This window comes from Trachurus japonicus, chromosome 2 (genome assembly GCF_045865225.1).
Source record: "Trachurus japonicus isolate A0001 chromosome 2, Traja_1.0".
Taxonomy (NCBI): domain Eukaryota; kingdom Metazoa; phylum Chordata; class Actinopteri; order Carangiformes; family Carangidae; genus Trachurus; species Trachurus japonicus.
The window spans coordinates 1,425,123-1,449,432 of record NC_140908.1 but is presented as its reverse complement, the minus strand read 5'-3'; the positions used below and the strand labels follow the sequence as shown (position 1 = coordinate 1,449,432).

General features: G+C 46.3%; 1 protein-coding gene across 1 annotated transcript in view; it reads left to right on the top strand.

Moving 5' to 3' along the window:
• LOC146990488 (uncharacterized) overlaps nucleotides 1–8,829 on the top strand; it is a 51,031-nt gene extending 42,202 nt beyond the window's left edge. The window contains exons 16-21 of the mRNA XM_085803657.1: nucleotides 54–179; nucleotides 852–1,018; nucleotides 1,118–1,263; nucleotides 5,103–5,180; nucleotides 5,780–5,969; nucleotides 7,514–8,829. Coding sequence (XP_085659783.1) covers nucleotides 54–179; nucleotides 852–1,018; nucleotides 1,118–1,263; nucleotides 5,103–5,180; nucleotides 5,780–5,969; nucleotides 7,514–8,531 — 1,725 coding nt within the window. The 3' untranslated portion in view covers nucleotides 8,532–8,829. The remainder of the gene's footprint in view (nucleotides 1–53; nucleotides 180–851; nucleotides 1,019–1,117; nucleotides 1,264–5,102; nucleotides 5,181–5,779; nucleotides 5,970–7,513) is intronic.
• The last annotated feature ends 15,481 nt before the right edge of the window (nucleotides 8,830–24,310 follow it).

The following is a 24,310-nucleotide window of genomic DNA, read 5'->3' as shown; positions in this document are numbered from 1 at the left end:
ATTTAAAGACGAAATGAAGTAAAAATAAAAACTTTAATGTAACACTCCTGCAGGTCTTCCCTCCCTCCGACCCGGCTCTCTCTCCGGTCCGGGCCGTCCCTCCGGAGGTTCGCCGCCTCATCGTGAACAAGAACGCCGGAGAGACGCTGCTGCAGCGCGCCGCCCGCCTGGGCTACGAGGTCACCACACACACACACACACACACACACACTGAGCAGTGATATGGTAATGTAATTAGGGATGTCACGATTACTTGTTTTCACAATTAATCGTGGTATTAAACGCCACAATTAATTGATCGTAAAGATTCCTGAATACCGTCACTTCCCAAAAAAGATGATGTTGGAACCATATCGGCAGATGTGGCGCCAAAGTAAAGGTACATTCTCAGATACTGGTCCATTTAATTAACGTAGCATAGAATTGGTAGGAAATTAAATGTTAGTGTGTCATTTCTATTTTAAAAAAACTACAAAACAAAACAAAAAACGATTAAAATACATGAACATTTGGTATAGATGAAAATTTATTTCAAACACTTCCCTTGGGGGATTAATAATGGGTCATATATTAATAGATAAATTAAATATTTTGTGTAAACAATGAGTAATGTAATTATATCTGGACTATATTTGATTTTACACATTAATAGTGTTGTGATAAATTGATAAAATTGATATTGATATTGAAATTGATAAATGCACAATAATCGTGATAATTGTAACACTGTCATTATTTCTCTGACAATAATCGCACCAAGAAAATGTATAATCGTGACATTCCTAAATGTAACTAATTACTTTCCAATGGCAGTAACTAATACTGTGTAATGTATTACGTCCGGCGTCCAGGAGGTGGTGCTCTACTGTCTGGAGCGGCGGGTCTGCGACGTCAATCACCGTGACAATGCCGGCTACTGCGCGCTGCACGAGGCGTGCGCCCGCGGCTGGATGGGCATCGTGCGCCACCTGGTGCGGCACGGCGCCGACGTCAACTGCAGCGCTCAGGACGGGACCAGGTGGGAGCGACGGGAGGGGGATGGGGAGGGGAGGGGGCGGAGCTTCATGTGAGGTCACTTCCTGTCTGTACTGAGCACTGACTTCCTGTTTCCCATCAGGCCGCTGCACGACGCCGTGGAGAACGACCACGTGGAGGTGGTGCGCTTCCTGTTGGCCTGCGGCGCCGACCCCACCCTCACCTCCTACTCCGGCCGAGGGCCAATCAGCATGACCCGCAGCGCTACCATGGAAACGTTCCTGGAAGGTAGGGAGGAGCAGAACTTTATTTAACCAATGAGCAGAGAGGGGGCGGAGCTAAAGGGTCATTGTGTAACTTCTCCTGTTTTCTATTCAGGAAAATCGATTATTTTGTTCAAAAGTCTGTTTTACATTAAAGGACAATTCCGGGCAAATTCAACTCAGGCTGTATTTTCCTAATATTTTAGGTCTAAAAGAAGGAATCTGAAGATTTCCAGTTTAATGTCTCCTGTTTTGCAGTAGTTGTGTCTGTCCCCGCATCGCCACGGCAGCAATGAATGGGAGCGGATGCAAGTTCCGCTGCTTAGGCTGTTTACAGCCCTCAAAGCCGCAATTTTTTTCCACAGACAGCGTCAGATGGCTACTCAAACATGCACCCAGAAGTTTATTTACTTCAAGCAAGTCGACATGTTTGTAAAACTCGATCTAATTCAAAGTCTCGTGCGAGACCCAAGTTTCCATGCTCGGTGTGTTCACGTGCGGTCGGAAGCTCCCGTTTGTGTCATAAACACAGGAATATCAACTCTTGACTTGCTTCAAGTAAAAAAAACTTCTCGGCGCATGTTTGAGTCGCCATCTGACGCTGTCTGTGGCTTTGAGGGATGTAAGCAGCCTAAACAGCAGAACTTGCATCTGCTCCCATTCATCGTTGCCGTGGCGATGCGGGGACAGATACAACTACCGCAAAACAGGAGACATTAAACTGAAAATCTTCAGATTCCTTCTTTTAGACCTAAAATGTTAGGAACATACAGCCCCCAGTTGAATTTGCCCGGAATTGTCCTTTAACCAGTAATCCCCTCATCAACAAAGTGAAGTGTTCCTTTCAGCTCTGAATGAGCCGTTCATATCATTCATATCTCCATGGAGCGGGTAAGCTCGGTGCTGCTGCCATGTGGTGTCTCCATGTTTTTACGTTCAGTGGCAGCGTGACGGTAGGTAACCACGGAAACTCAGCGGAGACACCGGAGCTGTCGGCTCAGGTGGAGGTGGCGTCTGTGAAAAGTCACCGCGGTAACGCAGTGAGGAGGAATGGAGCGTTACACTGATGCTGCATTCACCTGCAGTCGGGCAGACGGCCGTCGCTAACAAACCAGATGTCAGTTTAGTCACAGAAGTCTAGAGAAAGACGGTAAAACAATACCACATCGCCATGACAACATATTGTCACGTGTATTGTTTTGCCTGGTGCTGACGGACCACTTGTTTACATAGAGGCTTGTTTATGCCGTTACGTGCAGCGGCTGTCGTCCCTCTGCCGTCTGCCCAATTTCAGGTGAATGCAGCATGAAAAATACAACTGAGTTGCTTGAGATATACAGTAATTCCTACACAATGTAGCTTTAAGGGACGGACCAACTCCTTATCGACAAGTGATTATCAGTTATTGGCATTAGTTTATCATTGATCAGGTCCTGATTAATTACCAGGAAACGATCAATGAAGCAGAAACATGAGAAGAGAAGAGGAAGAAGAAGAAGAAGCAGCTCGCAGGAGACAGACGAGAGGAACCACTGCAGCCTGTGTGTGTGTGTGTGTTTGTGCGTGTGTGTGTGTGTGTGTGTGTGTGTGTGTGTTCTCGCTCGCCCGCCTGTCTGATTACCATTCCCTGCCTGTATTTGTTCTCCCTCTCTCTCTCTTTTTTTTCCTCTCTCTCTCTCCAGAGGGGTTTAATGAGGCTTGGCTGCTGAATCCCAGAACAGCTTACTGACACACACACACACACACGCACACTGACACACACACACACACTGACACACACACACACACTCCTGCCAGTATCCATCTACTCAGCGCCAAGCGCCACGGCGACGAGCCGGCACCGTCTGAACACAAACACTCATCCTTTTCTTCTTCCCGTCTTTCACTGTGTGTGTGTTTGTGTGTCTGTGTGTGTGTGTGTGTGTGTGTGTGTGTGTGTGTGTGTGTGTGTGTGTGTGTGTGTGTGTGTGTGGCTCCATTGTTTTCGTCCTCTCTGATTGGTCGGCTCCTTTGTGGTGGTTTTTCTCCGTCAGTTTGATGTGAACTCATCAGAGTTGATTAAAGCACACGACCTGAAACTATGTCTGTGATCAGGTATTGATATTAACATATATACATATATGACTCTATATATATATACGTTTCTCCTTCGGGCTGTTCATATTAATAATTTTCAGTGGTGGGAATAACGACGCTTCTTTTTTCAGTAACGAGTTTTTAACTCTTTGACTGCCAGCCATTCTCACAGCAGCTCGCCAGGCGTTTTCCAGCCTTTTCACTGATCTTTTTAGACCCACCACATATTATGTACTATTATTATATACACATTCAACCCAAATGAAAATTAAAGAAGAGAGTCTCTACTTTCCAGCAAAATAAACTGTGTGTTTCTATGTTGTTCCAGTCTTGAGTAGTTGGCTGTTGAACATAGGTTAGTTTAGCCCAAAAAGCCATTTTGGCATCAAACACTGTAGAGAAAGAGGTTTTTGTGTCGGCTACCAGAACAACTGGCTCCGTTATATGTAACTTTACTGACACCTCAACATCTGTACAGTTGTTCTCTTGTGAACACGGGTCGACAATATAAATGGCCCGGTGGCCCGGACGTACTTTTCAAACCGTCAGGGCCACCAGAACGCTCCAAACACTGGCCCGGTGGGGCCAGTGAAAATAATGCCTTGAAAAAAATATAACAAGTAAATAAATAAATCTAATTTCACATTAAATCCCTGTGGTTTGAAATGATAACTGTCAAATCGTCTCGGTAATTAGTGCTAAGAGATCCCGACCCGATCAACGACAGAGACATCTACTTTCTGTGCGCAGCCAGCGCTGTGCCCTGGCACGTCAGCACCACCTGCAAGCAGCTGCAGCTGCAGCTGCAGCTCACTCACTGCTGCTGATAGAAGGTCGTCACAAGAACCGATAAAAACCTTTTTCTTAACCATGAAACTTCCCTCCTCCTCAGCGCGTCGGGTCGAGTCCTGTCGGGACCGACGCAAACGTTACACACGGGCCAGAGCTCGCACTGGGGCGCCAGCTGTTCGGTGTGCGCCACGGCGGTGGCACGTCACGTGACATTTAGACCATAATAACAACAACAAAAAAACGTGTGTAAACGCAAAACTGAGCTGAAAATGAAACAATGAGTCAGTTTTGCACCAATCTGTGGAAACAGCCTAACGTGAATGAATGAGAACAACAGTTATATCACTGAACTACTTGGAGGATAAAAGTAATGACTACATAACTTCATGTTTGTGTTGAGGCATATTTACCATTTTAACTCTGTTTTTTACTTCATTGTTAAACCACAGTGGAGGCTAAATATGTGAAACAGTTATTTATTTATTAAATAAAGTAGCCTGATGAATTTAAAAGCACTTTTTTTGACCTTCTTTAATGAAATTGAATGAAAAATATCTGATACAGGATATAAATCCTCAGACTCAAATAAATAACAACATACAAAAATTAAACACAAATATACCAACTCATACATAATCACTAAAATACATATAACAAAATAATCCCCCAAAATCTCAAGAAACTACAAGATCGTGGTATTGAATAAGTATCAAGAATGTTGGAAATTGACTAGTAATGGTATCAGAAAGTTCCAGCCTCGATGGCGAGACCGCAGGAATTGGCTGGGATATGTTGTTTTTCGTTAATATGGGGATCGATACCTATTGTCCTGGGCCAGTGGTTAGAATGGTGGGGCCAGTGATCTTGGGCCAGTGGTAAATTTCCCTTATTGTCTACCCCTGGAACAACAACAAAACCAACACTGACAAATGACCGTTGATGACAAAACATTTATTGACTGACACACACGACTCCTTTCTCTCTCTGTCTCTGCAGACTACCTGTGTGACCTGCAGGGCCGGGCGGAGGGAGACCAGGGCGTCTACTGGGAGTTCTACGGCAGCTCAGTGTGTGGTGAGACCTCCTACATCCCATCATTTTCTAAAATTCTTGTGCATTTCCATAACACTTTTGCGATACACTTTTATATCGGAAAAACGGAGAGGGAGCCGTCTGCAGGGACACGGGCACCGCCGTCAGTCCAATCCAACCGGAAGTTGAACTTTTTATGTGAATCTTATTCGTTATATTATATTATTTGTATTATTTACATAATATAATATGTTAATTGCAACTCGATTAAACATTAACATTATTATTTTTTTAACGTCTCAATTTTACATACTGTAAAGTCGAGTGATTGATTGTTCAAGTGTCTTAAATCTGGCGAAGTAAACGTCCTCCTGTCTCTTTTATTATATACTAATTCAGTTTTAATCACCTTGGTTTAATATATATATATATATATTTATATTTAAATTATCGCTTTATGGTGGATCGCAGACATCAGGTAGATCAGATCACCGGTAACGCCTCATGACAGCATGAAACTGTTTTAGCGACAGTTGAGGTTTTTTCTAAACGTAGTCGTTTCCAGGGGGGAAATGGAAACACAACTACAGAGTTAACGTGACCTCACCTGAACAGGAAGTGTGTGTGTGTTGTTGTGACAGAGGAGCGCGGTGTGGGCGGAGCCTACAGCGTCCTGGCCGACCCCCCGGGCCCAGAGGAGGAGGAGGAGGAGGAGGAGGAGGAGGAAGAGGAGGAGGAGGAGCAGCGGGCCAGGAGGGAGGTGTTTGAGTTTGAGCTGTCGGACCGACCGCTGCTGCCGTGCTACAACATCACCGTGTGTCTGAGCCATGGGTAAGAGCCAAGATGGCCGCCGCTGCCGCTGCTGGACCTGGGGGAGTGGGTTAGACCAGTTTAGACCACATCAGACCATTTTAGACCAAGTTAGACCAGTTTAGACCAAGTTAGACCACATCAGAACAGTTTAGACCAAGTTAGACCAAGTTAGACCATGTTAGACCAAGTTAGACCAAGTTAGACCATGTTAGACCAAGTTAGACCAGTTTAGACCATTTTACACCAAGTTCGACCATTTTAGCCAAGGTCAGACCAGGTTAGACCAGTTTAGACCAGGTTAGACCAGATTAGACCATGTTAAACCAGTTTAGACCATTTTACACCAGGTTAGACCAGGTTAGACCAGGTCAGACCAAGTTAGACCATTTTAGACCAGGTTAGACCAGTTTAGACCAGATTAGACCATGTTAGACCAGTTTAGACCCTTTTTACAACAGGTTAGACCAGGTCAGACCAAGTTAGACCATTTTACACCAGGTTAGACCGCATCAGACCAGGTTAGACCAGGCCAGACCATTTTACACCAGGTTAGACCAGGTCAGACCAGTTTAGACCAGATAAAACCAGGTTAGCTGCGGTTAGGCCACGCCCACTACAAACACGTTCTTATTGTCACAATTTTTTTCCTTCACACTCGGTGTTGATCTAACACATCTCTCTCTCTCTCTTTCACACACACACACACACACACACACACACACACACACACACACACACACACACACACACACACACACACACTCACACACTCACACACACACACACTCACACACCAATTAAGGTGGAAGCAGCTTAGAAAAGAAAGAAGGGAAGAGGAGAGAGAGAGAGGGAGATAAAGGCAGGACAGACGGAGAGGTCGTTAACGAGGATTGCATCGCCGTGGCGACGCAACTAATTGGCTTCCACTTCGTCTTCCTCCCCCGTCGCTTTTCTCCTCCTCCTCCTCCTCCTCTCTCTCTCTCTCTCTGGTGTCTGATGTTGTATTAATGGCTCTTCCTGGATACAAGGCCACCGGGCGCACACACACACACACACACACACACAAACATTGTGAATCAATATCGTCTCCACTGATGTTGATGCTGCAACAGAATATACAAGAAGAAGCAGAGCAGCTCCTCCTCCTCCTCCTCCTCTTCTTTCTCCTCTCTCCTCCTCTTCTTTCTCCTCCCCATCCTCCTCCTTCTCTTCTTCCTCCCTTCTCCTCCTCTTCCTCCTCTTCTTCTTCCTCTCTCCTCCTCCTCTTTCTCCTCCCTCCTCTTCCTCCTCTTCTTTCTCCTCTCTCCTCCTCCTCTTTCTCCTCCCTCCTCTTCCTCCTCTTCTTCTTCCTCTCTCCTCCTCCTCTTTCTCCTCCCTCCTCTTCCTCCTCTTCTTTCTCCTCTCTCCTCCTCCTCTTTCTCCTCCCTCCTCTTCCTCCTCTTCTTTCTCCTCCTCTTCCTCCCTCCTCCTCCTGTCAATCACCAGGTCACATGATGAGCTCATCCAATGCCTCCCCCTCTCCCCCCTCTCTCCTCTCTCCTCCTCCTCCTCCTCCCTCTCAGTCCCAGGAACTGGCTCCTCCTCTCCGACGTCCTTGGTCGTCTCCGGATGACATCGCGCTCCTTCCGGCGCCTCTTCCCTCAGCTCAACGTGCGCTCGCTGCCCGAGGACGAGTTCTACCGCCAGGCGTCTCAGTCCCAGCTGCTGACCGGTCCGGACCGCCAGGAGCTGTCGTCGTTCCAGCCCGACGTGTCCGACCCTCTGGAGCTGGTGGAGGCGACGCCGGAGCTGGCCGGGATGCTCGGCTCCTCGCTGGAGTTCGTGGACGGTCGCTGGGATTCGTTCCCAGCACTGCCGCCGCCTCCGTCGCCGCGGCGCGTTCCTGCGTTGGTCCCGCCCTCAGCGGAGAACGGGCCGGACCGCGGCCTGAGGAACCCGGGAGGGAACGGCGTGTGGAAGCTGCAGGGAACGGGTCTGGTTCCGTCTGAACCCGACTCCAACGCGAGGAAACCTGGAGTCGCTCATCGTCCTGATCCCGCCACCGCCACGCGGGAACATCAAGGAGGAAAAACCGCCATCAAGTCCCAAGACGCGGCTCCGGCGGCCGGTTCTGGCGTCTGGGAGCCACAGCGGCTACGCAGCAGGAACACGGCCGATCCTGACACGTTGGAACCGCTGAGTCGGACTGGAAACGCTAATCCTGCTAACGGAGCGGCGGACGCCAGCGCCTGGAAACGACACAGTGACGGGTCGAAGGTTCTGGTCTCGACAAACCCGGGTCCTTCGGTCGACGGCAGGATCTGGGAACCACAGCGACTACGAAGCAGCGGCGGTGGCGGGGACCCGGCCAAACCGGACGCTACCACCTGGGAGAGCCACGGGGCGAAGAGAGAAGGCAGCGACGTTAGCAGAGACGCTAAACTCACAAAGATGGACGCCGCCTGGCAACGCAGCCTGAGCAGCGTCCGGGTCCACATCAGAGACCTGGGCCTGAGGGTCGGGGTCGGCGTGGGCGACGGCGTCATCCGCAGAGACGTGAAGAAAGCAACGGGGAAGAGCGGCAGGGTGAAGACGAGGTGATGACGTCACAGAATCAGATGTAAATACTGAGAGGACGGACACACTGTCACAGTGTGTGTCTCTGTGTGTGTGTTAATGTAAATATGTGTGTTTTTTATTTACGGGCACAGATGTTCACTGGTTCTTGACTTTGTCCTGTGTAAACGGAGTCACTTCCTGTCGTGAGGCGAAGGCGAAGGTGCAGCTCGGTTCTGGTCCAGGAGCTTGTTTGTTACCTTTAAATGTGTCATTTTGTATCGAGCTTCCTGTCGCCAAAATATTTATTGTCCATTAAATATGAAGGAGGAGTTTGTCTGAACATGTCTCTAAAGATTCATTTACAAGTTCAGTTTCCTGTCTCTGTGCCCCCTGGGTTTCTCTGTGACTCCGCCCCCTTTAGGAGACCAGCAGACCGTGACTCCGCCCTCTTTAGGAGACCAGCAGACCGTGACTCTGCTCTCTTTAGGAGACCAGCAGATCGTGACTCCGCCCCCTTTAGGAGACCAGCAGATCGTGACTCCGCCCCCTTTCAGAGACCAGCAGACCGTGACTCTGCCCTCTTTAGGAGACCAGCAGACCGTGACTCTGCCTTCTTTAGGAGACCAGCAGACCGTGACTGACTCCACTCCCTTTAGGAGACCAGGAGACCATGACTCCGCCCCCTTTAGGAGACTATGACTCTACCCCCTTTAGGAGACCAGCAGCAGCAGCAGGTCTCGAGTCTATTGAAGTGAACATGAGCTCAGATTATGGTCACTCGGTAGCAAAGTTATTATAGTTTTACATTTTCATTAGTTTTTATTTTTATTTAGTTTTCAGTTTGCTTTTTTTAATTTCAGTTTAGATTTAGTGAGTTCAACAAGTGAGTAGTTCAACAGTTTAGGTTTAGTTTTTATTTTAGAGGAATTGACTAGTTTTTATTTAGTCTTAGTTTTAGTTTTTCAGGTTTTAGGAGAAAGACCTCTGAAGATGAACTTCCACATTTGTGGGGTTTTTCCCTTTTAGTTGCATCCCATAATGTTCCCATCAGTCCTCATCAGGTTGAAGCTGATGTTATGACTCTACTTTAGTTTACCATAGTTTTGTATTGTTCATTGTAGTTTTTATTTAGTTCTCATTTTTATATTTATTTCCGTTTACTGAATTAATTTTTTCTTAGTTTTAGTTTTAGTTAACTGTAATAACCCTGCTCCACAGTCTGAAGTAAATATTGGACTCATTTTTCACAACACACGTCTCCTCTGAACATTTTGACACGAAAATGGACAAATTTCAGACAAATCAGGAGAAAATAAACTTCTGTTCCAGACCCGTCTCTGTCTCAACAACACACTCACCAGATCTGACACAGATCGTACATGCAACTAACTTTTGTTCATAATGTTAAATACCGGTATGACTGTTAACTGTGTGAATATTTAATGTTATCATAAGAAAATATAAATATCTCACTTTCCTCTACCGACAACTTTATAAATCATATCACAGGAGCAGCTCGGAGTGAGTCATCTGGTCACAGTAGAGGATCTTTGATAACCGTTTAAAATGGATGAAACTTTATTTCACTAAATCTCTATGAACAGAGCACAGACGAAGCTCCGCCCACCGGTCGAGCACGTGACCTGAGGACGCCACCATTAATTAGGCTAATTAGTAGAAGCCGCATGTGAAGCATAGACTGTAAAAAGAATGGACGTAGCGTCCGTGACGTCACCCAATGGTTTTGGGGAGTCTGTTTTGTGCCGCTACTACGGGGGTTTGAACCGCGCCATGTTGGATTCTACTTGCCATATTTGGAGAGGTGCGGCCGTTGGCCGGCCGAGAACCCGCCCACTGGCCTCGTAACAGCGGTCGCCGGACCTGTCACTCAACGGTTCTGCGCCCTAATTGGCCAGAGCTTTAAACCTAATAATAGTAAAACGGTAGAGTTTAAAAAAAATTCACCCCCCTCAGAGTGTGTGCGGGGGTAGAAACTATCGATTGAGACCAAAAAAATAAAATGTACCAGGCTGTAAATATGTTTTTTTAAGCTGTAAAATCGGCTATTTTAACATGGGGCTCGATTGGAGTTGCTCCCTTCTGGAGCCAGCCCCCAGCGACAGCCGGGGGGATTGCAGCTTTTTGAACGCGGAAGTGAGCTTCACTTCTCAGACCGACAACTGCCCCCTTGGATGTGACGCAGTAAGTTTGTTACTGTATTTTAGGATTCATATCTGGGTTTTTATTTGGTGACGTGGAGGTGGGCAGGCTCAACCCGTAGCGTCGAGAAAAACGGGACATTTTTCTCCTTCATTAGCCTGACTGGACGGACTCGAACTCGCGCTCCAAGTGGCCTTGACCTGAGCGGGTAAATGACCGGAAGACACAGGTGAGTCAACTGTTGTCAAGGTAACCTTACAGTCATGAAGGTGAAGCTTGTTCACATTGGCTGTGTTGAATTAAAACACAGAGAAGAGTCTGTACTTCTTTTTTGCTACTTTTAGCTACTCCATAAAGTTTTTAATTAACATCAGTTCTTGTCAAACATATAAAACAATCATTATTTTTCCCAATTTTAACCCCTTAAATGCCAGTTTGTTTGCACAATGCAAGTCATACAGTCTGGTTTAGCCTATGTAACCCGATTCACCACAACATTGATCATTATTATGGCCCCTAGTGGAAACAGAGGCTGCTGTTACATTCAATTGGCCAACAATGGGCCAATGCCACAATCTGACAAAAACATAAACCATAAATTTCAAGTCTTAAATTTAAAATGAAAACCATTTTACTTCATTTGTATAATTTTATACTAGAAATAACAAGGGATTAAAACATGTGGTTTTAATGGGTTTCAACCTGGTTTCAACTGGTCAAAAAAGGCCAGTATATTATTGATATATTTGAAGAGCTGATTTTTTTATTACTTTATTAACAACTATATACAGAACAATACTGTTTTAGACAGAGGTAATATAGTTAGCCTATATAAAAGTCACAGGTTCGAGTCCCGTCCGCCTCCACACAACTGGTTTCTACCGATGATAATAAAATTAATAACACTGTGTAGTTTAATAGATGCATAATAATAATAATAATACATAATAAAGTGATAATTATTGTGTGTTATTCTTACATTAATCAATTATTTGTGTGTTTGTGGTATATTGTGTTTCACTGTGTGTATGTAAGGTGACTCACTCATGTCTCAAAAAACTGGGACGAAGTATTTTTTCTTAATAAGAGAGAGCTTTCTTTCTTTCTTTCTTTCTTTCTTTCTCTCTCTCTCTCTCTCTCTCCCGTCTTCTTCCTTTTCGATCGCCCACGCCCTTTTATCCTGTGTGTGTGTGTGTGTGTGTGTGTGTGTGTGTGTGTGTGTGTGTGTGTGAGCTGAGGACTAAAGTGAATAATGTGTGAATGACTCATCCTCTTCACTCTCTCTCTCTGTCTTTCACACACACACCACTATTAATTATTATGGGATATGGTTGATCAATGTTCTACCTGTTGATTGGCTGACACTGATTGATAATTACATATTAGTTGTTGAGCTGATTGATTAGTTTGTTTCCTTCCTTTAAAGGAGCATGAAGATTACTGATGACTGGCGTTCAATTGATCAGTGATCAGTTTCTTTTCTGGTGTCAGTCACACACACACACACACACCATTATTGTGACTCTCCATGGCAACGACAGGAGCTTAATTAGAGAGAAAAAAATGTGCTCCAAGACGTGAACGAGGTGGAGATGAATAGAGCGCGAGGACGGCGAGGGAAGGAAAAGAGAGAGAGCGCGTGCTGATGAAATATGAATGAGTCCACAGGGAGGAGTGTGTGTGTGTGTGTCTGTGTGTGTGTCTGACATCGGTTTCCTCCTGAAGCTTCTGACATGAACGCACGTTCTTGTCGCTGAAGCCTGGTTGACGGATAACGATAATCTGGCTGATCGGACAGAAATCAATCGGATGGATCCAAATAAGGATGTGAATCTTTGGGTGTCTCACGATTCGATTCAATTCAGTTCAATTCGATTCCGATTCTTTGGGTCACGATTCGATTCAAAATTGATTCTTATGTGCGTCACCTGTAACAACGGGGCTGCGCTCTTTAGTTCAACATGTGAAGATCTAACCTCCATCTGAGCACCGATCAGCTGCAGCGTGTGTGTTTTATAACGGTAAAAAAACTAAAAAACATCGGCCGTCCTCTCAATCGACGATAGAGGGTCGGTTTAATCTTATTAGTTACAGCCGGAGTTGTTTGCAGAAACTTAAAACCACATCTCGCTGCATCGCTGTGTACGGAAGCCTGTTAGGGACGGAGGAATAAAAAATCTATTTTTAAGTTTCTGAATCGATCCAGAATCGTATAGAGGATAAGAATCGCGAGGAGTTTGCTTCTGGTTATAAAAGAGTCTCATATTAATATGGATGAATCTACATTACCACTTGTTAACTCATTGGCTGCCAGCCATTTTCAGAGCAGAGAGCCCCATATTGCCAGCCGTTTTAGAGCATTTTGAACGATCTTATAAGACCCACAGAATATTGTGTTCTATGACTATATAAACACCGAAACTACCAAGAGAAAGAGTAGACTCTCTTTGTTCAATAGGAAAAAAAAAGTTTGTTTCTACCTTTTTCCGTTCTTTTGTAAACAGCAGTAGAACGTAGGCTGGTTTCGCCAAAAACAGCAGTTTTTGACCAAAACACTGAGAAAACAAGCTTTTTGTGGAAAGAAACATGTCAAGCAGAACAGTGACTTTGACGTTGATATTTTTTGCTTTAGTGACACCTCACACATCTGAACAGTGTTCTCCTTCTATAAAACAACAAAAACAACACTGAGAAAGGACTTTTGATGGCAAAATAATAATTTATTTACAAATATCAGTAAAAATGCATTAACTTTTTTGTACGTTTGTAGCTGTCACATGACCTCTGCCCCATGGTCGACCACTGCTCGATCCACGACCTGTAAATTATAGATACTTATCAGTAAGGTGACGTCACGATGCGTTCCACCTGGCCGCCGCCATGCTGGGTACCGAACACTGAGTTAACCTCTATTCAGCTCAGTGCAGCCACGTCCTCTCTGACCAGAAGACTGCTGCCTGATGTAGTTTGGATATGGATATTTCTCATTTTGATGGCCTTGCCTTGAAAGCACACACCATTTCTGCTGAGACGATCTTTGACAGCGCGGTGCGCCGCTCTCTCTCCCGTTAACAGTTAATCTAGCTCACCCAGCGGACCTCCTCGTCTCTCTCTCTCTCTCTCTCTCTCTCGCTCGCTCTGTCTCTCCTCCAAATACACGAAAAGCCAAATCAAATCAGAAATGCGTAGCCCACTTCTTTTTAACTCACAGACATTTATTTTCATAAAGTAATAAAATATCTGGACATTTTGCCATCGTTAACATTGAGACAAAAGGCTGCAGGAATGGAAGAAGAATTCGGCAAATCATCTTATCACGCAAAAAGTCACAACAAACAGGTTTTGCACAATGGTTTGCACAGATAAGTCTTAAAATATGTGCAACACCTTCTCATCACAATCCACACCATCTACACAGTTACGTTATCAGCTGTTATTAAAACCCAACTCATCAGGACGCGATGACCACCACTCACATTAAACAAACCGTTAACAATTAATAATCCACACTCAAACCGAGGCAACAATAGTGTTAACTGTACTGTTAAGGTTTACAACAGATATGACAGACAACCTGGGCCGTGTGTGTGCGATAAGAAAGGGGGGAGGGAGGGAGAGAGGAAAAGTAGGTAAAAACCTGCTAGCTGCTAGCTGTTAGCTACCGTAGCTCAGGCGTCGGTCTCCCGTCAGGTAAAAGCTGCCGTTTATTCCTCAAATGAAGCTCATGAAGTTGTTGAGCCTCTCCGGTACAGTTATCCATCACTGCAGTTGAATTAGCCGCTAAACTGCTGGACGCTAAAACCGAGGGGGCGTCTGTGTGTTTACAATTCACGAAAGCAACGTGAACGTACGTGCCGCTCACACTCAGTAGAGTGAGGCAGCCTCCCTTGGCGTACATGTCTCCCAAGCTGTTTAATGACGGTAAAAAATGAAACAGAAAGTAAATATCCTGCATAGTTTCTCTTTTCTGTGCTGCGCTGATCAGAGCGGCGTCCCTACCTAGTGTATTTTACTTAGCAACGATCTGTTAAACAGGAATAACAGACTGTTAAATGCAAAATCAAGATGTAAATAAATATCAGAAATATCAATAAATTATCGGAATACGACATTCAATAGTGCCATGTAATAAAAAAAGGTTTATCCACTATTTTTGTGAGATTTGATGTCACAGCCATGGATGTATTAGGTCACAGCCAAGGGGGCAGTTGTCGGTCTGAGAAGTGAAGCTCACTTCCGCGTTCAAAAAGCTGCAATCCCCTCGGCTGTCGCTGGGGGCTGGCTCCAGAAGGGAGCAACTCCAATTGAGCCCCATGTTAAAATAGCCGATTTTACAGCTTTAAAAAACATATTTACAGCCTGGTACATTTCATTTTTTTGGTCTCAACCGATAGTTTCTACCCCCGCACACACTCTGAGGGGGGTGAATATTTTTAAAACTCTACCGTTTTACTGTTATTACGTTTAAAGTTCTGGCCAATTAGGGCGCAGAACCGTTGAGTGACAGGTCCGGTGACCGCTGCTACGAGGCCAGTGGGCGGGCCCTCGGCCGGCCAACGGCCGCACCGCTCCAAATATGGCAAGTAGAATCCAACATGGCGCGGCTCAAACCCCCGTAGTAGAGGCACAAAACAGACTCCCCCAAACCAATGGGTGACGTCACGGACGCTACGTCCATTCTTTTTACAGTCTATGGTCACAGCCCATAGACTGCCTTTGGAAGTCGGTACCCAAGATGGCGCTGTGACCGGCTGCGAACGCTGTGTGACGTCACGTGATATCTATCTATAGAATTACCATAAAAATACATCTCTTATAGATGTAGTCAAGTGTGATGTGGAGTTTTTTTTTTTTTAACCTTTCCGATCAAAGCGATCCGCCCTTCTCTAAGCAGTAAAAGTTAGCTCGCTAGCAAGTTAGTTTATTTTATTATTTTTACCATTGATGTATTATATTATTACTTTAATGTCTTTCTGGAGCGTGGGGACGAGTCTCTGCTGCTCCTGGTTGATCCGGATGGAATCGCTCGGGTCACATCCACCGAGCCGTCAGTTGAGCTGGGCTCTGGTCTGTGGTGACTGATTCTCACCACTCGGCCCGGCTTGATCGCCGGTGTCCAGCGTCGGTGTCTTTTTCAATGATCTCCGTCATTTTCTCACGATCGCGACCCTCTTCCTCTCCGAACTACCGCGACACACACGGTACATAATGTGCCGACGTGCGGAACACATAGGCTCCGTGCATAAGTTTCTTTAGCATATCTCTTGTCATCTCGCTTCTTCTTCTCATAATCAATGCTGATCTCTCATCCAAAGAGGGCACTACTGCCCCCTACAGGGCCTACAGGGCACCTACACGTCATTACACTAGTTTACAAGCCTGATATTGATGGACAAGCTCCGCCAGACCGTCCTCCAGCCCTTCCCGTTGAAAAACGCAATTGACGTCTATCGACGTCAATGGCAGTGAACGGTTGTAATTAGACTGACGTCTATAGACGTCAATGGCAGCCAATGAGTTAATGGCTCCATTATCGATAAATACTGTATATTGTTTTGTCTTTATCGTTGATATTATTATTTAGTGGTCGACTCGCCCAGTGCTCCTAGTTTCGGTTTCCCAGACGCTGCCCAGCGGGTCATGGGAATAACGCCGCCAGATCGCTAGTTGGCATCGTTGATGGTCGGAACTACGGCGGTATCTGATCGTCTTCCAACCTCCGACTTTCGTTCTTGATCAATTAAAACATTCCTGGCAAATGTTTTCGCTTTCGTCCGTCTTGCACCGGTCCAAGAATTTCACAGTGCACGCAGAGGCTCTTCCAAAACTCCTCATTGTCCCTTTAAAAGTCAATTTCTCCCGACGATCTGCTCAGAAAATGGTCGGGGCTGACGATCGTAAATGTTAAATGTAATAAATATCTACAATCGTTGGCCCGACGATCCTGATCGTTTTGATCCGGTGTGTGGGGGAAGCCGATGATCGGTACCCGGAACAAGATCGCTTCCAGAGCGCCATATTTTATTTTACGACACGCGTCTGTACTGACATGGGGCGGCACGGTGGCACAGTGGTTAGCACTGTTGCCTCACAGCAAGAAGGTCCTGGGTTCGAATCCCCGGCCGCCCAGGTCCTTTCTGTGTGGAGTTTGCATGTTCTCCCCGTGTCTGCGTGGGTTTCCTCCGGGTGCTCTGGTTTCCCCCACCACTAAAAACATGCCAGCTAGCCTGATCCTCCAGTCAGTGCCCCTGACCAAAGGCACTGGCTCATAATCTGGAGTTGGTCCCCGGGCGCTGCACCGTGGCTGCCCACTGCTCCTCAGGGATGGGTTAAATGCAGAGAAAGAATTTCACTGTACTAGCTGTATATGTGACAAATAAAGTACCTTTACCTTTACATACAGGAGCTAAGCTAAGCTAGGCTAGGCTAGCAGTTTCCCTTTACTTCCAGTCTTTGTGCTAAGCTAGGCTAAACACATTATATTCATCCTTTTCATCTGATTCTGCACGGACTGCTCCTTTATGTAGTGATGAATGACACACACAAACATTTACACACACACACACACACACACACACACACACACACATACACACTCATTCGCTGCAGTTTCTCCTCCGTGTTTCTGTCTTCTCTGTGTGTTTGTGTTTTTCCATAAGTGTGTGTGTATAGTTAGTGTGTAACTGTGATTGTGTTTTGTAAAAACGCCTGCATGTGTGTGTGTGTGTGTGTGGCTGCCGAGCGCTGAAGCCGACGGATTGAATTGCTAATGTGCCTCAGTGTGTGTGTGTGTGTGTGTGTGTGTGTGTGTGTGTGTGTGTGTGTGTGTGGAGGGGGGTCGTCTGGCTGTTTAGCGAGCGAGACGAGCAGCGCTGCCGATGAATATTTAAACAGAGAGAGAGAGAGGGAGAGAGAGCGGCCATCATTTATTGATGCTGCCGAGGGGGAAGATGAATAGTCGGTGTGTGTACACAGCGCTGAGCCGAGTGTGTGTGTGTCTGTGCGTGTTTGTGTGTTTATGTGTGTGTGCTGCAAACAGCCGGCATCCGAATGCGAGTCAGCGCTTTAGTGTGTAGCTACGTGAAAAAGCACCGTGGCCTGAATCCGAGTCGCCGGCCGCCACAGATTTCTACCTCCTGATGTTTCAGGGGGAAAAACAAGCTGCTGATCTGACCTCGGCGTTTCCATGACGACTGATCGATTATCAGATTCAACAACGATTCATAAATGTTCAATAACAATTCTTTTTCATAATAACTAAACGACAGGAACACCACCGCAGGGCGCAGGAGGAATAAAAGCCTCCGCCGTCTACGAGGCAACGCGTCAACTTGGTCTCGTCGGCCACGGCGCCATTTTTTTCCTGGAGGAGATGGAGGAGCTTCAGGTGAACTAACATCGGTTCAACTTTAACGTCAACTAACATTAAGTTTAGACGACTGTTATTGTTCAACTTTGACAATATAATATCATTGATAAAACAAGTCCTAACCTGAAGCTGATCAGCTAACAGTTTTTCTTCTTTTCCCTTTTCTCTTAAACCAGACAGAGAAGATGCATCGGAAACCGTTAGAATCGTTAATATCGTTAATATCGTGATAATCATTGAATAATCGGATCGTAGCGCCATGAATCGTATTCGCATCGAGTCGTGCCTCAGTGACGTCGACAAAGTGTCGTAACTAGAGGTCGGAGGAGCGAGGTACAGCCACAAGGAGGCAGAGCCACGACATCCAATCACAGCCCTCCTTTCCTTCTCCTCTTCCTCCTCTTCTTTCTCCTCCTCCTCTCCCTCCTCTTCTCCCTCCTCCTCTCCTCCCTCCTCCACCTCCTCTTCCTCCTCCTCCTCTACTCCTCTCCTTCCTCCTTTTCTCCCTCCTCTTCTCCCTCCTCCTCCTCCTCCTCTCCTCCTCTCCCTCCTCCTCCTCTCCTCCTCCTCCTCTCCCTCCTCCTCCTCCTCCTCTTTTCCCTCCTCCTCCTCCTCCTCCTCCCTCTTCTCCCTCTTCATCCTCCTCCTCTACTCCTCTTCTCCCTCCTCCTCCTCTCTCCTTCTCCTCCTCCTCCTCTCTCCTCCTCCTCCTCCTCCTTTCTCCTCCTCTCTCCTCCTCCTCTTCCTTCTCCCTCCTCCTCCTCCTCCTCCTCCTCCTCCTCCTCCTCCTTTGTCCTCCTCCTTTGTCCTCCTCCTCCTCCTCCTCCTCCTCCTCCTCCTCTCTCAGTGTTTACACGTCAGCAGGAAGGCGATAGGTCGGAGGCTGGAGAGGTCGACCTGCGAGGCGGCGATGAGACGAACAAACAGAGGAATGTGTGTGTGTGTGTGTGTGTGTGTGTGCCTGTGTGTGTGTGTGTGTGTGTGGGAGAGAGAGAGAGAGAGAGAGAGAGGTTCAGATGGGTGCACATGAGGACGAGCCAGCATGTGTTTGTATGGGAGAGAGAGAGAGAATAATGGAGGAGGGAATCAAGACGGTTTCAAGGTTCCCCCGCTCTGTTCGCACACACACACACACACACACACACACACACACACACACACACACACACACACACACACGTCTTCATGCCTCGCTGCCAAAGCCTTCAACGCTCTCTTTTTTCTCTCTCTCTCTCTTCCGCTGTAATGCAGACACTTGCTCGCTCGCCCGCCGCAGCTCCTGACCAGGGGAGGAGAATGAGGAAATCAATTAGACTCCCTCCTCCTCCTCCTCCTCCTCCTCTTCCCCCTTCTCCTCCTCCTCCTCCTCCTCCTCTTCCCCCTTCTCCTCCTCCTCCTCCTCTTCCCCCTTCTCTTCCTCCTCCTCCTCCTCCTCCTCTCCTCCTCCTCCTCCTCCTCCTCCTTCTCCTCCTCCTCCTCCTCCTCTTCCCCCTTCTCCTCCTCCTCCTCCTCCTCCTCCTCTTCCCCCTCCTCCTCCTCCTCCTCCTCTTCCCCCTTCTCCTCCTCCTCCTCTTCCTCCTCCTCCTCTTCCCCCTTCTCCTCCTCCTCCTCCTCCTCCTCCTCCTCCTCTTCCCCCTCCTCCTCCTCCTCCTCCTCTTCCTCCTCCTCCTCCTCCTCCTCCTCCTCTTCCCCCTTCTCCTCCTCCTCCTCCTCCTTCTCCGCCTCCTCCTCTTCCTCCTCCTCCTCCTCCTCTTCCCCCTTCTCCTCCTCCTCCTCTTCTTCCTCCTCCTCCTCCTCCTCTTTCCCCTTCTCCTCCTCCTCCTCTCTCCTCCTCTTCCTCCTCTTCCCCCTTCTCCTCCTCCTCCTCCTCCTCCTCCTCCTCTTCACCCTTCTCCTCCTCCTCCTCTTCCTCCTCCTCCTCCTCTTCACCCTCCTCCTCCTCCTCTTCCTCCTCCTCCTCTTCCCCCTTCTCCTCCTCCTCCTCCCCCTCTTCCTTCTCCTCCTCCTCCTCCTCTTCTTCCTCCTCCCCCTCTTCCTTCTCCTCCTCCTCCTCCTCTTCCTCCTTCTCCTCCTCTTCCCCCTTCTCCTCCTCCTCCTCTTCCTCCTTCTCCTCCTCCTCTCTTTATTCCTCCTCTCCCTCCTCCTCGTCTTCCTCCTCTTCTCCTCCTCCTCCTCCTCCTCCATCTCACCTGATCGACTTCTGTTCTTTAGAAAAATATAAAGTTAAATAATGACTGTGACAGAGGAGCAGCTCCACCCTGTGGTCGGTGGTGGAACTGCACGTTAGCTACGACTGCTAACCATGCTATAAAACAATAACATATAATTATATAACAAGTAGCAAATACTCTGAACTACTTGTGCTTTTGAAATCCCTCCGCCCAGCGGTGTCTGGAATGTAGTTCTGGCTGCATTTACCTTGAAAACAACTGGAATACAAATATATTTGTATAACTGTATAATAGCTATAAAGTAAATTTGTTTGTCTTTTGTAGTCTTATAATTATTCTTTTATATATGAACAGATATTGTGCGCGAGCCGAGAGCGACTGGCCAATCTGGGCAGGAAGTGAAAACAAAGAAACACGAGAGAATCCGGTCAATTTTCAATATTAAAACACCGCAATTTTTATAGGATAGGCCAATGTGTGTGCATTTGTAGCCTATTTGTGTTTATTTATTGAAACAGAGCGCGCGAGAGATGAACACACACACACAGCTGAGGGGCAGAAGCGCTTGTCGACCGGCGCGGAGAAACACGCGTCTGGTGTGAACGGGAGGGCTCCGGCTCACACGCGGTTTTCATTGCGCGGCGCGACGTCAGGAGTTTCTGGAGCTGAAAATCCTGCAGTTCTGTTCTGTAGGTGTTCAGCTCTCACACAGTGGTGAGAAAAAGCAGTGAAATATGCAAAACATGTTTCATTTAAAATGTTAGAATTTGACTCAAAAATAAAAACAACCAGTTTTTTAAAAAATAATAACAATGTGAGTTTTTACACAGGAGTGGAAACAAACAGCGCTGCTGGTTCTACTGGTGTTTCTACTGAGACGGAGTCGCTGCTGCAGCCCAGAGAAAAAACATCCGTGTGCGCGCAGACACACACACACACACACACACACACACACAGAGGCAATTAGAGCATGTGTGTGTGTGTGTGTGTGTGTGTGAAGGAAATTAGACTGCCTCATTATTCAAATTGGCTCGGAGGAGAAACGCTGCGCTCGCCTCGATTACTCCTCGACGGAGAGAGAGAGGGAGCAGAAGAGAGAGAGAAGGAGAGAGATCTCCCCCGATCTGTCACTCCCCCCCCCCCCCCTCTCCTCTCTCCTCCCTCCTCCGTCTCCTCGTTCTGTCATTCACATCCTTTGTCCTCCTTCGCTCTCTCTCCTTCCTCCTCTGTCACTCTCAATCCCTCCCTTCTTTCTCTCTCTCCTTCCTCTTTTTCATCCCTCTCTCCATCACCCCCCCTCCTCACCCCTCCTCCCCCCTGATCTGTCACACACACACACAGACACACATACACACACACTCTCGTTCTCAAATTACATCCTTGTTGCCGCCTCGTTTCTCATCCCGTCGCTGGGGGCTGTCGCCGAAGACCGGCAAAGGGCGCTAAACGATTTCCCACCATGCATCACTCCCCACGCACACACACACACACCCTCGCCCACACACACACACACACACGCTTCACGTCGCAGCCGACTTGTTGATGGAGTAAAATTTCCTGTTGAATTTTTCTCTGAGCGACACGTTGACCACAGTCTTGTCAGTTTTGTCTCAACGGTTTCACCACAGAACTCAGTTTCCCAGAATGCATCTGGATGTCAGACGACGCTGACCCGATGGTGGCGCTGTCAGTCACGTGACCAGGAAACACGCGATGTAAAGTGACACGTTGTGAAAGCGTCGTAGGTTAAAGAAACGACCACGGACACGGACGGAAACGTTCACGGGTTCAAAACCACTAAAATCCAGTCGTGGTGGTGTTGCTAATATAAAGGACAATTCCACGTAAATCCAACCTGGGGCTCTAGTTTCAGTTGTTTTGTTTTTAATCCACCAAATAAGCTCAACTCAAAGACGACGTGCGTGAAAACATCGCAGCTTCAACTTGACTTTGTCCTCCAGCTCCGTTTCCAAACACGTTGTCTGGTTTTATGGGATGTAAACAGCCTAAACAGCCTAAGATCTGTCTGCTCCCATTCTATGCAGGGGCAGACAGAACTACTGCAGGACAGGAGACAGTAACATCGCTGCAAATAGCTTTTCAGTAGTGACACAGAAGCTTTCTAAACCTTAAATGCACTGTTTTGTACATGTCTAACTGTCTGTGTAACTGTCTTGTAATGTTAATTTAAATGTGCATTAATAAAAAAAAGAGAGAAGAGAATCACTCTGCAACGTTCTGGATGTCAAACACCAACATTGAACGCACCACTGAACACCAAACGCTGCAGAAGAGACCCTGAACGCACCAAAACTACAACCGTGAAATTGTGGAGACACTGAACGCAGCACGCACACACACAGATTCCTTATGTTGCTGTCGACCTTTGACCTGTAATTGACACACACGTTCCACACAAAAAACATTTACACACACTTACTATGTGTGTGTGTGTGTGTGTGTGTGTGTGTGTGTGTGTGTGTGTGTGTGTGTGTGTGTGTGTGTGTGTGTAAATTATTCTGGGTCTAAATTTGGCAGTCACACACACACACACACACACACACACACACACACATAGAGGAGGTATCAGTGTGTTACCACAGTGCCCCCTGCTGGACAAACTCCCTCAGTGAATCAAGTTTATCAGATTTTTCTCTTGAAATGATGTTGGTTTATTATTATTATTAGAGGTCAGGCATTTTCCTCTTCTTCTTCTCCTACTTCCCATACATGAAAAATCACAGAACTTTGCACAAAGCTGCCATGGCAGATTTTTACATTTAAAAACTTACACTTTTGCAACTTTCACCAAAATGTTGCCTCAACAATACTTTAGAAACTTTTGTACATTTAAACTCAGTGCAAATTTTGAAGTCCATCACTCTGTTCTTTTCTAAAACTGTAAAACTTAGGGGTGGGAATCAGTAGCAGGTCCACACAGCTGGGTAATCAACTTTCTTTTTCTTTTTTCTTTTTTTAACTTTATTAACACTTATGTACATAACAATACTGTTGTGCCAGGGGAAGAGCAATATATAAAAGTATAAATATACAAAGAGTAAATAATTACCATTTATGTATATAAAAATACAAATAAATGCATTGATAAAAAGTAAACAGGCTCCAGAAGATCTTCACCATCTCTTCTGGTCATAATTTCTAGACTTTTTAGATCAGTGTCTAATGAGAAATGATTGATTTGATTAGAAACCTGTTGAAATGTCGTCAGAATATAGAATATAGAATATGTATATATATATGTATATATAGCCTACAGGTATGTGTGATGATATTATGAAGCCTTAGTCTTGTTTGTCCCCACAGAGCCCAGTTCACTGACAAAAGACAAGTGTTAAAGTTTTCAGAGGTTTATTTGACATCAATGTAATGTCAGTGTGAGAATTAGAATAAGAAAGTGTTTGTCAACTTTATTACTGTAATGTTTAAAATGTAAACTGCAGGTTTTCTGTCATTTAAAACTAACCTGGTGTAATTATATGCTTTGACCAGCAGATGGCGCTAAATCAGCAGCTGGAGCCAGGAGTGAGCCACCTCAATGTTTCTGGAGAAAACACAATGTAAGTGTGATTTGTAGCTGAAGTGTTGCAGCTCAAACATTTCTAAATGTCAGGATGAGTGTGACAAAATGTTTTTTGTGTATGTGTTGTCCCAGGTGGAGAGCCAGAGGTGTTTGTGAACATCACACTGAAGATCTTTTCTGGGCAAATAGAATAGTAGGCAACTGGACTTGTATTTGTCTGGGAAGACGTTTCGCCTCTTATCCAAGGGGCTTCATCAGTTCGTACGCAACAAGTCTCACTAGTCGGCACTAGTTAGACAAAGACAGTGGAGTAAGACCCAGGTATTTAACCTCTATGGGAGCGGTCCTGCTACTGATTCCACACACACAACCCATCAGGACAGCCCTAGCTACAAATACCAATCGCCAATTACAAGAAAGGATGTTGTTTAATTTCTTAATTCTTCTGTCTTTCATTGTGTTACTTGAGACAGGCTCTATCTCTAGATCTCTAGATCTCTAGATCTCTAGCCGGACAAGGAGTCAAACTAGCTATAGAGTCAAACAGCATAGATCAGCATGATGCTGATCTATGCTGTTT